Source organism: Pipistrellus hanaki (assembly GCF_964339955.1).
Source record: "Pipistrellus hanaki genome assembly, chromosome: 7".
Taxonomy (NCBI): domain Eukaryota; kingdom Metazoa; phylum Chordata; class Mammalia; order Chiroptera; family Vespertilionidae; genus Pipistrellus; species Pipistrellus hanaki.
Window position 1 is genome coordinate 65,148,208 of NC_140509.1, and position 14,210 is coordinate 65,162,417.

Here is a 14,210-nt window from a genome sequence, read left to right on the forward strand (position 1 = left end):
GGCAGGGGGCAGGGCCACTGCCTGGCTCCCAGGCACTGAGGGAGTTGGGCAGGGGGCCTGATGACTCAGGTGAAGGGAGGTTCACAGAGGTCCGGCGGCCCAGGTGCTGCCCAGACATCAGCCGGGGCCTGCCCTGCCATGCCAGTCTCCTGCGCTTCGATCACCAGCCAGGCCTAGGGACTGCACCCACGCACGAATGCCATGCATTCTAGTTATGGATAATTTTCCCCATCTCAAAATCCCTAATTCAATCACATCTATTAAGTCCCTTTCACTATATAAGGTAAGCAATATATTCACAGGCTCCCGGAAGTAGGATTTGGATGTTACTCAGGTGGCATTATTCTACCTGCTACAAAGGATATCCCTAAATCCCACCTGTCCCAGGAGCAGAAACTCTGATGGAGGAATCCACTTTGGAAAAGTGTGAGAGCACATTCTCCAGAAACAAAAAGTAAAAGGGAATGGATGTAGGCTTAAGAGAAGCATTGTATGGTGAATGAGGAGGAGGTATTCTTTTCCAAAGGAATTAAGGAGCGGGTTGAGGGTGTGGAAAGGGTGGAACAGACCTGGCAAGGCTGATTGGGGAGGTGGGGAGGCCTCCGATAAGGAAGGAAAAGCACCTGCTTCCCAGGGGCTTATCTGAGACGTGAAGCAATTACCCAAGGAAGGCATGGGATCTGGGTCACACCGACTCCGAGCACGTGAAGATGACCCCAAACCCACTGCCAAGATAGCCCTCTAAATTTTAATTTCATATTTTTCAAACACAACAAACAATGACATCAGAATTAAAGCAGTTGTACCACCTCCTTTTTGTTAGGCATTGTCTCTTTTCCCATGATTCCTGTAAGAAACCTGATCCCAATTAGGCTGGCATAAGAAGAGGAAAAAAAAAAAAAAAAGGAGATGATTCATAGACCACACTGGAAATAAACCAAGGAATAAGAAAAATGGATCTCTGCCCAGAAGAACAATGGTGAAAAAGTGTGCTGGCAAAAGGGCTACATGCTGAGAGTTTCAATTGTCTGAAGGATAAAACATAGAATCGGATAAGATCTACCAGCTGTGTCTCCTTTCTAAGACATCTGCCCAACAGGCAGCTACCAAAGCTTAAGTGTTTTTATCTCTTGCTATGTCATACGGTGTTCCTTTTCCCTGTCCCTTCCCCTTCCCCCTCCTGCTCTCCTGTTGCCCTGTTGCCGTGTGTGTGTGTGTGTGTGTGTGTGTGTGTGTGTGTGTGTGTGTGTGTGTGGTTTCTCTCTCCCTTGCAAGAACCCAGCCGCCTGCCTGTCTCCTGCTGTCACTGCTGTTCTGACTAGCTTTTTGCTGCTCTTTGCCTCTCCTTTCCTCTTTCTGCTTAGCTCCTGGCCTGTTGGTAAGTATGACAAACACTCCCCCCACCCAAGCAGTATGGGAAGAAATGGGGTGTGGTTTGTGGTGTTTGGAACTTGCAGATTGCCAGTGAACTGTTGAAGAACTTTCCATTGTTGTATTTATAATTAAAATGTGTTGCTCAGGAAAGGATGTGTGTGTAAGGATCTGCTGGGACTGCTAGTACAAGTGAAAAATTCTCTCCCAGGGGAGAAAAAGGGCAGGCAATGAAGTTTATAGAAGCTAAGATTTACCAATGTTTTGCTGTAAAATAAATTAATCTAGAAAGAGACCATTTAAAAGTAACAGTACTTTGACCTTGTTCTCCCCCCTCACCCCCCTTATAGATTTATCTTGAGGCTACTTTTAGGAGTTGAGTTGTTCTGTGGTTTACAATGACTAAGTTAATTCCGTTTTAAAGTAAATTCGGTACATGAGTTTAAAAAGTACTCATGGGATTAAAATAAAAACATCATTCATTATGGCCTCTGGTGAATGAAGAATAAAACTAGTCCAAACAGAACACTTGCATGTGCACTAACCACACTAACACTCGTTGAGAGAGTCCATTGTAACTTCATTGCTTTGAATTTTGGTTTACTCTAGATTTTATTACATCCTAAAAAGCCTCCCTAACACTTGAAAACCTGCATGTGGATTTAAGCCAGGAAATGTTTACTGTTTTCAATTTGTATTAAAAGTACTCTCTTCCCTTGGTTTCCAAGGATAAAGCACTAAATGCCACGGCCCCTTTTAGAAGAGCTTAAAATAGCTTCTGGCTGGACAGCAGGTGCTGCCCGTCTTTCTCCAAGTTCAGGGGTGGCACAGTTATATATAGATGCGTGTGCCCAACAAGTAGGGGTTGGGATAAGGAAATGTCAGTGATGAAGAGAATGGAACTGTTTACTGTATCATTAGATAATAAAGTTGGTGGATTAGAATGAGTGAGTGAGGATTTCGGGGCTGATTAAGAAAGAAAAACAAACACCCTCATAGACACAGACAACAGTATGGCAATTACCAGAGAGAAAGGGGTGGAGGAGGTAGAATAGGATACATGGAGATGGAAGGATATGATGTGTTCACCATCACTTGGGATGGTGAACACATCATATCATAGGCAGATGATGTGTTATATAATTATATACCTGAAATCTATCATTTTATTGACCAATGTCACCCCAATAAAATCGATAAAAAATAAAAAATAGAATAAAATGGGTGAGAGAAAAAAAAATAAAGGTACTTCCTTCCAAGTTAATGAGCACTTGGTGAGGGCCACAAGTGGGTGGCGATGTGTGTATGTCGAATTTTCCGTTCTTGCTGGTGTTTGAGCACTTGCCATCTCCTGCCCCTGAGAAAGGGAGCAGGAAGCTGTGCAATGCGTAGAGCAGTATGTTTCTGTTTTTGCCTCATGCCACCACCACAGCAAAGCCTGTGCATTATGGGGATCCTGTCATATTTTTATCCTGTTAATTAGCTGCATCACCATAAGCTATCTTTTATAAATAAAATGCACCATAACTTAAAGGCTTAAGCCAAACCTACTGAAAGCTCAGATTGGTAATAGCCAGAAACCCTGGAATCTTTGACCCAGCTCACTCCTTACCCCCAATTTCCAAAGAGCCCATATTGTATCTTGATTATTTCTCTAGTTCATTATCCCCCACTTCATTAAACATTGATATTTCTTAAAAATTAAGTTACCCTAACACTTCTTGACTGAGAATGTTGTACTCTCTTCTTTTTTTCTATAAGATAGTCAACTTTTATATTAGAACAAAATATTATAGGAATTCAAAGAATTATTATTATGAGCATCACCATGTTTCAATACCAGTTTGTTTGTTTAATTTATATATTTGCTCATTTTCTGTCTTATTCACAAAATGATACTAGTTTGAACCTCAAAACACAGTGTTTTCATCTTTGGTAATTATGTGTTGCTCATCTGGGCAAAGGAAAATACCAGAAAAGCAAGAAAGTATGTTCTGTATCCAATATAATGATTTATATTAATGTACTCATATCAAACAAATCTTCATTAATAGAGTTAAGAAATATTATTATTATGAAGGTTTTTAAGTAAGTTCAGTGGCTCTTGTATTAAATATTTTTACTCTGAAAAAGTAACACCATTTAAAATGTAATTATTTTAGCCGAAACCGGTTTGGCTCAGTGGTAGAGCATTGGTCTGCGGACTGAAAGGTCCCAGGTTCGATTCTGGTCAGGGGCATGTACGTTGGTTGCAGGCACATCCTCAGTTGGGGGTGTGCAGGAGGCAGCTGGTCAATGTTTCTCTCTCAGCGACGTTTCTAGCTCTCTATCTCTCTCCCTTCCTTTCTGTAAAAAAATCAATAAAATATATTTTAAAAAATAAATTTAAAAAATAATAAAATAAATTTTAAATGTATATATCCAAGTATTCCTAATAATTGTAAGTCTACATAGAATTATTTAAGAGAATGATAACACATATTGACTATTCTAAGCAAAATAACAAGTATGGCTATGAGAAACAATATCTTGAGTTACTCTGTTAATGCCAATAATAGGAGATGCTACTGGATTTTAAAGACCAAAACCAAAAATATGCTAATAGTATAACTTGGTTTGGAAAAATAGCTTCCCACTGTTCCTACCTACCTAATCAAAATATTTATGGTTTGTGAAAGTACCTTCATTCTATGTTAGAAACTGTAATTAGTAGGTGCTCATTTACATGCAACTGGATTCGCTCCATTAAACCTGACTGTGCTTGCCACTAGGTACCACTCCCGTATGGAGGCCAACCACTCTGTACAGCTCTCAGGAGAACCCCAGTCAGCACCTCCTGAGGGCAGCTCATCGTTACCCAGTCAAAATGGCCTGGGGAAGCCAGGTGAGCAGGATTCCTCAACCCCACTCCAAGCACCACTGAGGGAGGCAGACATGAAGCCTGAAACGGGGGCTCATGACATCTCTGAAGAGCTGAATAGGCAACTGGAAGACATCATTAACACGTATGGGTCTGCTGCCTGCACAGCAGGGAAAGAGACCTCTCCCACGGCCAAGGAGCAGCCTGAGAACACAGAACCAGCTGACAACGGGGACAGAGACTGTGAGGAAGCCACTGAAGAGACCGAGAGAGATCCTGTGGCTTCTGGAGAGCCACCTGCAGCCAAAGAGCCTGCCAGCAATAAAGAGCAAAAACTGGAAAAGAAAATCCTAAAAGGATTAGGCAAGTAGTCGCGTTCTATATTATGCTTTTTCTTTGAATTATTTCCAAAGGGGTACTTCCTCCAACCTTTACTAAAAGACCATCTCATATTTGAATTACCACAGGGTTTCCCTACACTTCTCTTGCAATACTTGCTTCCAGCTGCTTTCCCTCAATAGAGTTGAAGTGAACTTTCAATGTGTTATCCACCTCCGCTCTGTCCTTAATGACTTAATTCTTAGAACAAAGAGCAAAATTCTTAACATAGTCTTTCAGCCCTAATGGTCTAACCCCAACCATTTTTTCCCCAGCTTTATCTCACATCGCTCTACCCCACAACATCCCCTTCCTGAACACTCTGCCCCTATCATCACCACTTCCACAGCTGCCTAATAACTAGTCATTCTGATCTTCTCCTGCAGTTTTTTAAACCTGCCACAGGGCCTGCCTCCATCCTATGTTTCTACCTAGAAATGGGTCCCCATTCCCCAGTTCAGCCATTAGGACACTTACCTCATCATCTGGCTTACAACTCAAATGGCATTTTCTTAGCTGAACTATAGATGAAGTCTTACTTTTTTCTTACTATGTATCTTTCCTTCCTAGCATAGATAGGCATTTAAGCGTGTACATTTATTCTGTGATTATTTCATTAATTATTCCATTCATCTTCCCCACTAGCTCCTTTTTCAAGAGTGGGACAGGGATTGTGTACATATTTGCACATCATCAGAGGCCTAGGGTCCAGGACAATGGATAGCACATGCTAGGTGGTCAATAAATATTTGTTGTAAGGATGAATGGATGAAGAAATGGAAGTTGTTTAAATCAAAGCAAGTGGAATTTGGATTTAAACAAAATATAAATGTTGGGATTTGTCCATATAAATTGACTGTCAGATCACTTAGTAATATATCCCATTACTGTATAAAATGTTTTTGACTTAACAAAACTCTTCAGAAATGTGTCAATTTCAGAATGTCAACAACTTCAGAAAATATTTTTACTCTCGTTATTTCATTGGTTCAGCAAATACTTATTAATGTTTCCACTTTATGAGATACTGTGCTTAAGTGCACAAAGATAATTAAATTGTCTTGGCCTTTTAGTCAAGGAGCTCTAGGTGTGAAGAGGAAAAAAAATGTAAACTAATTATATTACATAGGGGAAGAGCTAGAGCAGGTGCAGGAAATTGTTAGGAGAGCCATGTGGGATTGGTAACATCAAAAATGGCTGTGAAAGAAGGGTGAGAGAATTAATGCTTTAGCTAGGAATGAAAGCATGTTACTTTGCATATGAATGTTCCTTTGCTTGTCCTCCTTGGTGAATTTTACTGAAACACTCACTAAAAATGCCACCTCCTATGTGATACATTTCCTGTCATGCCCAGGTAGAGTTAGCATTACGTTTCTTAGTTCATTATTACATTTTCTACAGCAATCATTTGTTTATATAGCAGCCTCCCAAGCTGGATGGAGAATCTATCAAAGGCAGTGATCACATCTTATTCACTTCTGAAAGACAATGTCGCAGAGTGAAAGGTTGTGAGCTATTGTAGCTAGAACTCGATTTGGACTCCAGTAACAGATTATCTGTCAACCCAAAAGTATGTCTGTGCTGGCATAGGACATCACTGTGATGCTTAAAGCCCATTGCTGGCAATGCCTTCAAAAAGGGCTAAAAGACACATTCAAATAGCCTACTTGACCCACCCAGCACAAGTTTAACCCAGATAATACCAAGTTCCAATGTGCAAATTCTCTAGTGTTTGAGAACTTGGGGAAGGAGAATAAAATGGCAGTGTGTTACAGAGCTATTTTTCCCCCCTCTATCCAGGTCATCTCAAAAAGTCTCTTAGCATTAGTTATTGTTAAATGTTCCATAAGACAAGAGAAAAATCCCATGCAGATGTGAATGATTTTAAGTGTTTCTAACCAGAAAAGTTATTTTGCTTTCTCACTCTAAAACTACCTCCACATAGGAATTTGCATATGTTGTACTGAGGGGGATGATATGAAGAAAGTAGGAGTAAAGTTAAAGATGGCCAATTTTGGTTTCTATTCTGTTCATGAATTATTTCAAAATCTGTATTAACCTCGTAATTACCAAATAATTTTAAAAATTAAGAGAAAATAAATTCCACAACTCTAATTCTGCCACTATGCACAAGTTCCCAAATTTCAGTTGAATGTGTTTGATCAGAACCAATGTTTGTGAACCAGAGTGCCCAGGTGGGTCCACTCTAATTACTGGGTCCAAGCTGCTGACCCTTCCATGCCATTCCTCTGGACACCATCAGAATAGTCTTCCAATCACTGTAATATTTCAACTACAGTATGAGTTAAAACAACATTTTAGGCTAATCTTAATATGCAGTAACCACTATTCTAAATATTATTTCAGTTGCCTGCAAAAGATTTAAATAAGCTTCTTGGCCATCTATCAATTAAATGGCACTGCATATCATCTAGATCAATGGTTTTTCAACTTAACTGTGTATTAGAATCAAATACAGAATTTGTCAAAAATGCCGCTCCTTAGCACAAAGATTCAGAATTAGTAGGTCCATGGCACCCTGGGTAATTTTGACACAAATGGATTGTAGAAGCAATGGTTCTGATGCTTCTGAAAATGCTTCCTCCACCTTCTGGGAAATATAAGGTGCCAGCTATGATCCTCTGAAAATCTATCTAGCTCTTTGGGGAATTTTATTAAATCACTAGAGACCTGGTTCATGGGATTCAGGCACTGGTGGGGGATGTGGCCCTCGGGGATCAGCCCACTGTTGGAGCACCACTCATCCCTGTCAGCTGAGTGGCTGTGAACCACCCTCTAAGTGGCTGCTTCCTGATCCGGCATCTTCCATGGAGCTGGAGCACTCACCTCTTCATGGGACCCAGTTGGAGCTGGGCCCAGAGACAATGGCACTGAGAGGTGGCAGAGTAGGCCTCAGTCCCAGGGTGGCCATAAACCTGCCTCCCAGCCTCTGGGTCAGCTCTGCAAGCCCAGCGGCAGCACTGTGTGACCGGTAGACATCCGGAGGAGGTGGCAGGGAGCAAAGATCAGGAGCCTGGGGCAAGGAAGCAAAGTAGTCTGGATTCCTACCCATCAGCCCAGGGTTCACAGTGGGAGCAGCCACTCATCCCAGTCAGCCAAGCAGTGCTCCTACTGTGGTAGCACACTGACCACCAAGGGGCAGCTCCTGTGTTTAGCATCTGCCCGTTGGTGGTTAGTGTGCATCATAGCAACTGGCCAACAGGTCATTCTGGTTGTTCCGCCATTCGGTCCCTGGGATTTCATTATATAGGACTAGAGGCCCAGTGCATGAAAATTCATGCACTGGAGGGGGGGGTCCCCTCAACCCAGCCTGCCCTCTCTTACAGTCTGGGAGCCTTCAAGGGCAGGAGGTGACCTGGCGATCAGGGGAAGGAGATGCCCCATAACACCTCTCTGCTACTGTCACTGTTGGCAGCACAAGCCTCAGCCAACCCTGGTTACCTGAGCCTCGGGTGGCCCTGGGCAGCTGGGTAGCCACCATCCGAGGCTTGCCTGTGCCTTGCCTGAGCCTCGGGTGGCCTTGGGCGGCTGGGGGGCTGAGGGAACTAGGGGACTCCAAAGGCAGGCACAAGGAGCTGTGCACCTGCTGCCTTGGTGGGACTGAGGGGACTGGGTGCCGCCATATTTGAGGGTGTGGCAGTAAATTAGCATATTCCTTCCTTATTGGCTGTGGGCACCACCATCTTTGAGGGCAGGCAGTCAATTAGCATATTCCCTCTTTATTGGCTATGGGCACAGCCATCTTTGAGGGTGGGGTAGTCAATTAGCATATCCCTCCTTACTGGCTGTGGGAGCCACCATCTTTGTGATGGTGTGAGTGCCAATTAGCATATTCCCTCTTTATTAGATAGGATTCTACCCATACCTGAAGATATATGCTTAGACTTCATTTATGTACTTGATCAAAGATGAGTTTTTAATTATTACATGTTTATCAAGCAATATTTGCTTTATTGGTATTTTTAAGGTTTTGAAATGTTCTGACTCTCCCCAAACCTTCCAACTTAGGGATATTGATAATTTCAGACTAAGTTAAAATTTCCCTAACTGCCAGAATTCTCTGACCTTTAATATAGCATACAAAAATTAAAATCTCCAACAGTGATGAGCATAGTTTACAACATTTCCTAAACATATTGGACCACAATACCCTTCTTTCATGGAACATTTGTGCATGTCTCTACAACCCAAGCACTTAGGACTTATTTGTCCTATAGAGGCTGCATATCCTCCCACAGTCAACACCCTGTACACTGGAACAGTTGGGGGAACATTTTAAACCTCCTTAGTTTTTAGAGGCACTTTTTCCTTAGCATCTGAACTAAAAAAAACACACAGAGAGATTCCACATTAGAGAGCACCATGACTTATCTTGTTAGCATCTAAAGTATCCCCCTTGCTTCCCTCAAACCATCCTCCAGGCTCATAAGTGTCTTATTAATTGTTTCTCTGATAACATAATGTGGGCTGCACAAGCACCACATAATAACAAGCATAAAACAATGATAAAATTTAATATACCATCTGGTATTTATGTTGATAACTGATCATATAGGAAATCAGTTTGAAGCATAAGCCCAAGAGAAAAATAGAACTGATATGCAGGTCCATTTTGAGTTCAAACTCCATCTAGTCAACCCACTAATTTTATAGACAGGGAAATGGAAGATCAGATAGTTTTAAAGACTGGAAGGAAAGAGAGGGGAAGAGGGGTGGGAGGGAGGGTATTCAACTAATTGATGTGATTGTGAGATTACTCATAATGAAAGCAAAGGGAAGCTCTGAAGTTATTAATATTGCAGAACCAAATATACATAGACATAAAAAATCCATATATTGGTTGAGGAGCATTCATTTAGCTCACTTAATGTGTTTTCATCTTTTAGTTACAGGTGAGTTTCAGTTCTACTTTCTGAAGGGTACCTTGATGAAAACATTCCCTTTCTAAAGTGTCTTCAGCCATTTACTTACTTTGCCTTAGAACGGCCACTTGCCCTGATGATCTATTTCATCCACTTTAGCTTGATTTCTAGTTTCACTGTGAGAGGGAAACAAAATGCTGCTTTGAAACAAATTCTCGATTTTCTGGAAGAGGTGGCAGGAGACCAGATGAATTCATGGAGAAGAAGGATCAGCAGAGACTGAAAGGTTCACAGTAGATTCACAGAGAAGCTAAAACTTAGGCCAGATTCTGAAAGGAGAGGAGAATCTGGAGAAGAAGGTGGAAGAAGAGAAAAAAAATCTCTCTCAAGCAAAATAATCAGTACTCTCTTCTAAACTTGAACCGAGTTGAGAAAGGATGTATTCATTTCTTCCTGTTCTTTCTAATATGTTTTTTTTATTATAAGATTTGCTTTGTTTTATTTTTCCTAGAATAATTTCCTCATTACTAGACTTAGAGATTTCTTTTCTTTTAAAGAAGTTTTTCTTTATAGTTATAGCCAAGGAATTGCTAGTAGTTTAAACACATTAACAGAACTAATAAGAAGTCCAAAATCACTTTCCAAATGAGTGAGAAGCCAAAATTCCAATTACATGTAATAAGGTCACTAAAATACAAGAGAAATAAAATGTCAGCTGAATGGAAAACAATGTGACTAGGAAACAGAGGAAAGATAGTATTTTCAGAATTGATGTAATTAGTAAAAACAAGCAAAGCAAACAAAACCATTACTATATGAGGTAACAATGAAGGGGGAAGAGAATCTTTATAATAATTTTAAAAGTGGACCAGAACATTTGAAGTAAACCAATATGTCAACCAAACAATGTTGTTTTTTGTTATTATCTGTATCAAGCTAAAAATAGTTAAAGCTATTTCAGTTATGCAATCATCAAATTTTAAAGGTTGAACTCATAATCCATTTAGTGAACCCACTAATTTTATAGGCAGGAAAAATTGGGCACAGAAAGTTTAAGAGTCTGTAAAAAGGTCACTCAACTAATTGGTGAACTATGCAGTCAGTTCTAGAACCCACGTCCCCCAACCTGAGTCCAGTGTGAATTTAACTCTACTATTCTTCCTGTATACATACATATTTCCCTTAAAAGGTATCTATAGGTGTTCAGGAATTATTTGTATTACATTCATTATTTTTAAATTATGTTAGAGGGCAAACAAAGCTAACATTGAAATATTCTGGGTCTAACATTTGAAAAGAACATTCACAGTTTATTTTCTTGCTTTAAGCTTCTTCCACCACTTTTGGAAATCAGAGAGAAGATAGGCGCATATGTGTATTCAAGACCAAATTTTAGCACCAAAGTTCTAAAAGACAATTTTACAAGAGAAAAAGCAGTTTTGAACACTCATTAAACCTATACAATTTATCACAAAATTTGCATACAAGTTCTCTGGTGTTGCTAATTTATGAATTCTACACATGCCTGATTCTGATTTCTTGGATTTTTGTTGTTGTTGAAGGGAGAAATCACTTTTGAAGAGTTGGTGATGTTTCTGAATGTCATTCTTCTATACAAAATAACAGCATATGGGAAGAGATCTCAGTGAGTGTGATGATCAAAAAAAGAAAGCAACCCTTTTCTCACAGTTAAAGAAAACAAAAAGGATAAAGATACTTAATGTGGGGGGAAGAGAGCCATTGGCTCAACTCAAGTGTTTCTATCGCCCCCCCACAAATGGGATACGTAATGGTTTTATGTGTCCATACTCACACTAGTGTACACTAAATGTCACCGGTGACAGTAAGACCTATCTTTCCTTTAGTCCAGTGGTCAGCAAACTCATTAGTCAACAGAGCCAAATATCAACAGTACAACGATTGAAATTTCTTTTAAGAGCCAAATTTTTTTAACTTAAACTTCTTCCAATGCCACTTCTTCAAAATAGACTCGCCCAGGCCGTGGTAGTTTGTGGAAGAGCCACACTCAAGAGGCCAAAGAACCACATGTTGCTCGCGAGCCACAGTTTGCCGACCACAGCTCTAGTCAGTCACACAGTATTCATTTGACGCTAGCGTGCACTGGCTGGCTTTGTTTTGTCCCGTTGTTACCTACATTCGATGCGCACTGTCACGGAGCAAGCACTGTGCTGGCAGTGCAGGGTCTTGCCTTTCAGAGATGACACTGACTCAGGACAGCAGTCTTCACGTGGGCACCTTCCCCAAACTGAAGACAAGAGTGAAGGGACGGCCTGACCTGTACCATGCAAACTCATCCCTGCTGCTAGAGAAATAACTCAAAGCCCATGAGGAAGGGAAGGGGAGGGGAAAGGAGGGGAGGAGAGGGGAAGAGCAGTGATTGTCAGTTTAAAGGTGCATGTTATCCCAGGCCATGACTGGGGAGCTGATGGGGCACCTCTCACACCCACCTTCTCCCCTGTCTTAGCCCACATCTCTAATCTGAACTGACTCACTGGACAAAGATAGACAAAACCAGCTGTTAGGAATGAGGTCATTTTTTATTTTATTTTTTTTTCAAAAATAGTTTCCTTTCATTTCTCTTGGCTTCCCTGGCATCAAAATTCCACAAGGGAGTGAAGTGATTTAGAGCAAGTAGACAAACCTTGGATTTGGGCCTTGGCTCTGCCAGTACTAATCATGTAACTTCGGACTCCCTGGGCCTTAGGTTCTTGTCTAAGAATCAGTTGTCTGTGTGCTCTTTGAAGTTCTTTCTAGACCTCAAGTTCTCTGAAGCCATTCGAGTTAACAGATTTATCAAATAAAAACAAAGGATCGCCAGGAACATTTTAATTCTACATAAATGATACATAATTTTTTTAGAACAACTATATTCCATGTCCTGTATTTAACCTGGCAACCCTAATTTCATTATTTCTCTTCTTATCCGGGATGAAAGCAAAAAGTCCAGCAAACAGGAAATGCTTGTTCATGAGGAAAAGGTTGTCCAAATCTATAATAATAAAAATGTAATATGCTAATTATACGGAACGTCCTTCCGATGTCCTTCCTTCAGGACAAAGCCACAGCAGGCGGGAGCCAAGGCAGAGGCAGCGACGGCCCTTGCATGAATTCGTGCATCGGGCCTCTAGTTGTTAATATTCTTAAATATATTTATATTGAGAAACATGGGCTCCAGTGTGGGGCTTGACCTATTCTGATTAGACAGAGTGGTTGTCATTCTGTTCCACCCTGATTGGACTTTTGAAAATGTACACTCAGTGGTACAGGTAGGCCTCAGGGTCCCTCTCCTCCTAATGGCTACTTAAAGACAAGATTTCTGGGCACCACAGGAAGGCAAACTAGACAGTTTGAGCTGAACACAAAAGGAGGAACTATGGAGCGGAGGTGGAAAGAATCTGAAGATTACCATCCAATAATCATGAACAGATGAGTTTTTAGTGTAGCATAAACCCATACTGGGAGCGGAAAATGAAACTGCCAACAGAGTTTAAGTCCTGGGAGAGAGAAGGGAAGGCCCAGGAAAGCTTAACCTGTAACCAAAGAGACACACAAAGGCCTGGAAAAGACCTTGCATGTTATGATGGGTCCATTTTCTTTATCTGTTGATTTTACTCTCTGCTTGATAGGAAATATGATCAGAGTTATTTCCACCCAAAACTCATGGATGGGCTCATGCACAGAAACAAGAGAATATGATTCCCCCAAAAGAGAGAAAGAAAAGTACTAAAAGAATAGCAACACACACACACACACACACACACACACACACACAAGACAAAACTGTCAAGTTTCTCTGTTTTGGGCTGGAATTATAGCAACTCAATGATGGCTGTTTCATAGTAGTCAGAAATTTTGATGGACTGTTTTGTTTCTTTTTTAAAATTAATTAATGTGGGAAGTTTGGTGATCTATTCTTTCATAAAGTCAATTTATTTTATTCTTTTGAATATTTTTAAATATTTAAAATTCTATTGAACATTTAGAATATGGGGGTGGCGAGTAACAAGAATGGATCCTTGGGAACTACTGTTATATTGAGAATCTATCATGAGCCTGATATTGTAGCACACACTTTCACCAACTTCTCAACTAATCCTCACTTACTCTGTAAGGTAGGTGTCATCCAAAATGCCTACCTTTCTTATAGGAGAAGAAAATGATATCTGAGGCTCAGGTTAAGTGGCTTGGTCCGAGCTGGATAGTAACTAGCAAATGACATGATAGATGTGATTCTGGCCCATATGATCTGAATTCAAGCTCAACACTTACTTTTAAAAACATCTTCACTGTTCTTGTTTTCTCTTAAGGCAAAGAAGCCAACCTGCTAATGCAAAATCTAAACAAGTTGCAGACACCTGAAGAAAAGCTTGATTTTTTATTCAAGAAGTATGCCGAATTGGTAAGATCTTTGATTAACTCTTTTTGTCCGAAAGAGCTGAGAAAAGGGGGCTGTTCATTTTTTAGGTACATCATTACCACCATGACTGGTTAGCTCAAATAAGCCAAAGCTAGAATTTATAAAAGCAAAAATTTCTATAGGAAAAAAATAAAAAATCCAAGGAATAGCAGCCGAGTGGGGAAAGAAGATAGTGCTGGAGTCTATTCCACCTTTGAGTACATGTGTAATTTGGGGGATGGAACAGAAAATTACAGATAACTGAAAATTCTGGATATTTTAAAGTTCTTTTTGGCTTTGC

General features: G+C 40.5%; 1 protein-coding gene across 1 annotated transcript in view; it reads left to right on the plus strand.

Moving 5' to 3' along the window:
* Positions 1-1,182: 1,182 nt before the first annotated feature.
* The window catches only part of TXLNB (taxilin beta), a 42,828-nt gene continuing 29,800 nt past the window's right edge, over positions 1,183-14,210 (plus strand). Inside the window, exons 1-3 of the mRNA XM_084890576.1 lie at positions 1,183-1,378; positions 4,143-4,594; positions 13,821-13,912. Coding sequence (XP_084746702.1) covers positions 4,156-4,594; positions 13,821-13,912 — 531 coding nt within the window. The 5' untranslated portion in view covers positions 1,183-1,378; positions 4,143-4,155. The remainder of the gene's footprint in view (positions 1,379-4,142; positions 4,595-13,820; positions 13,913-14,210) is intronic.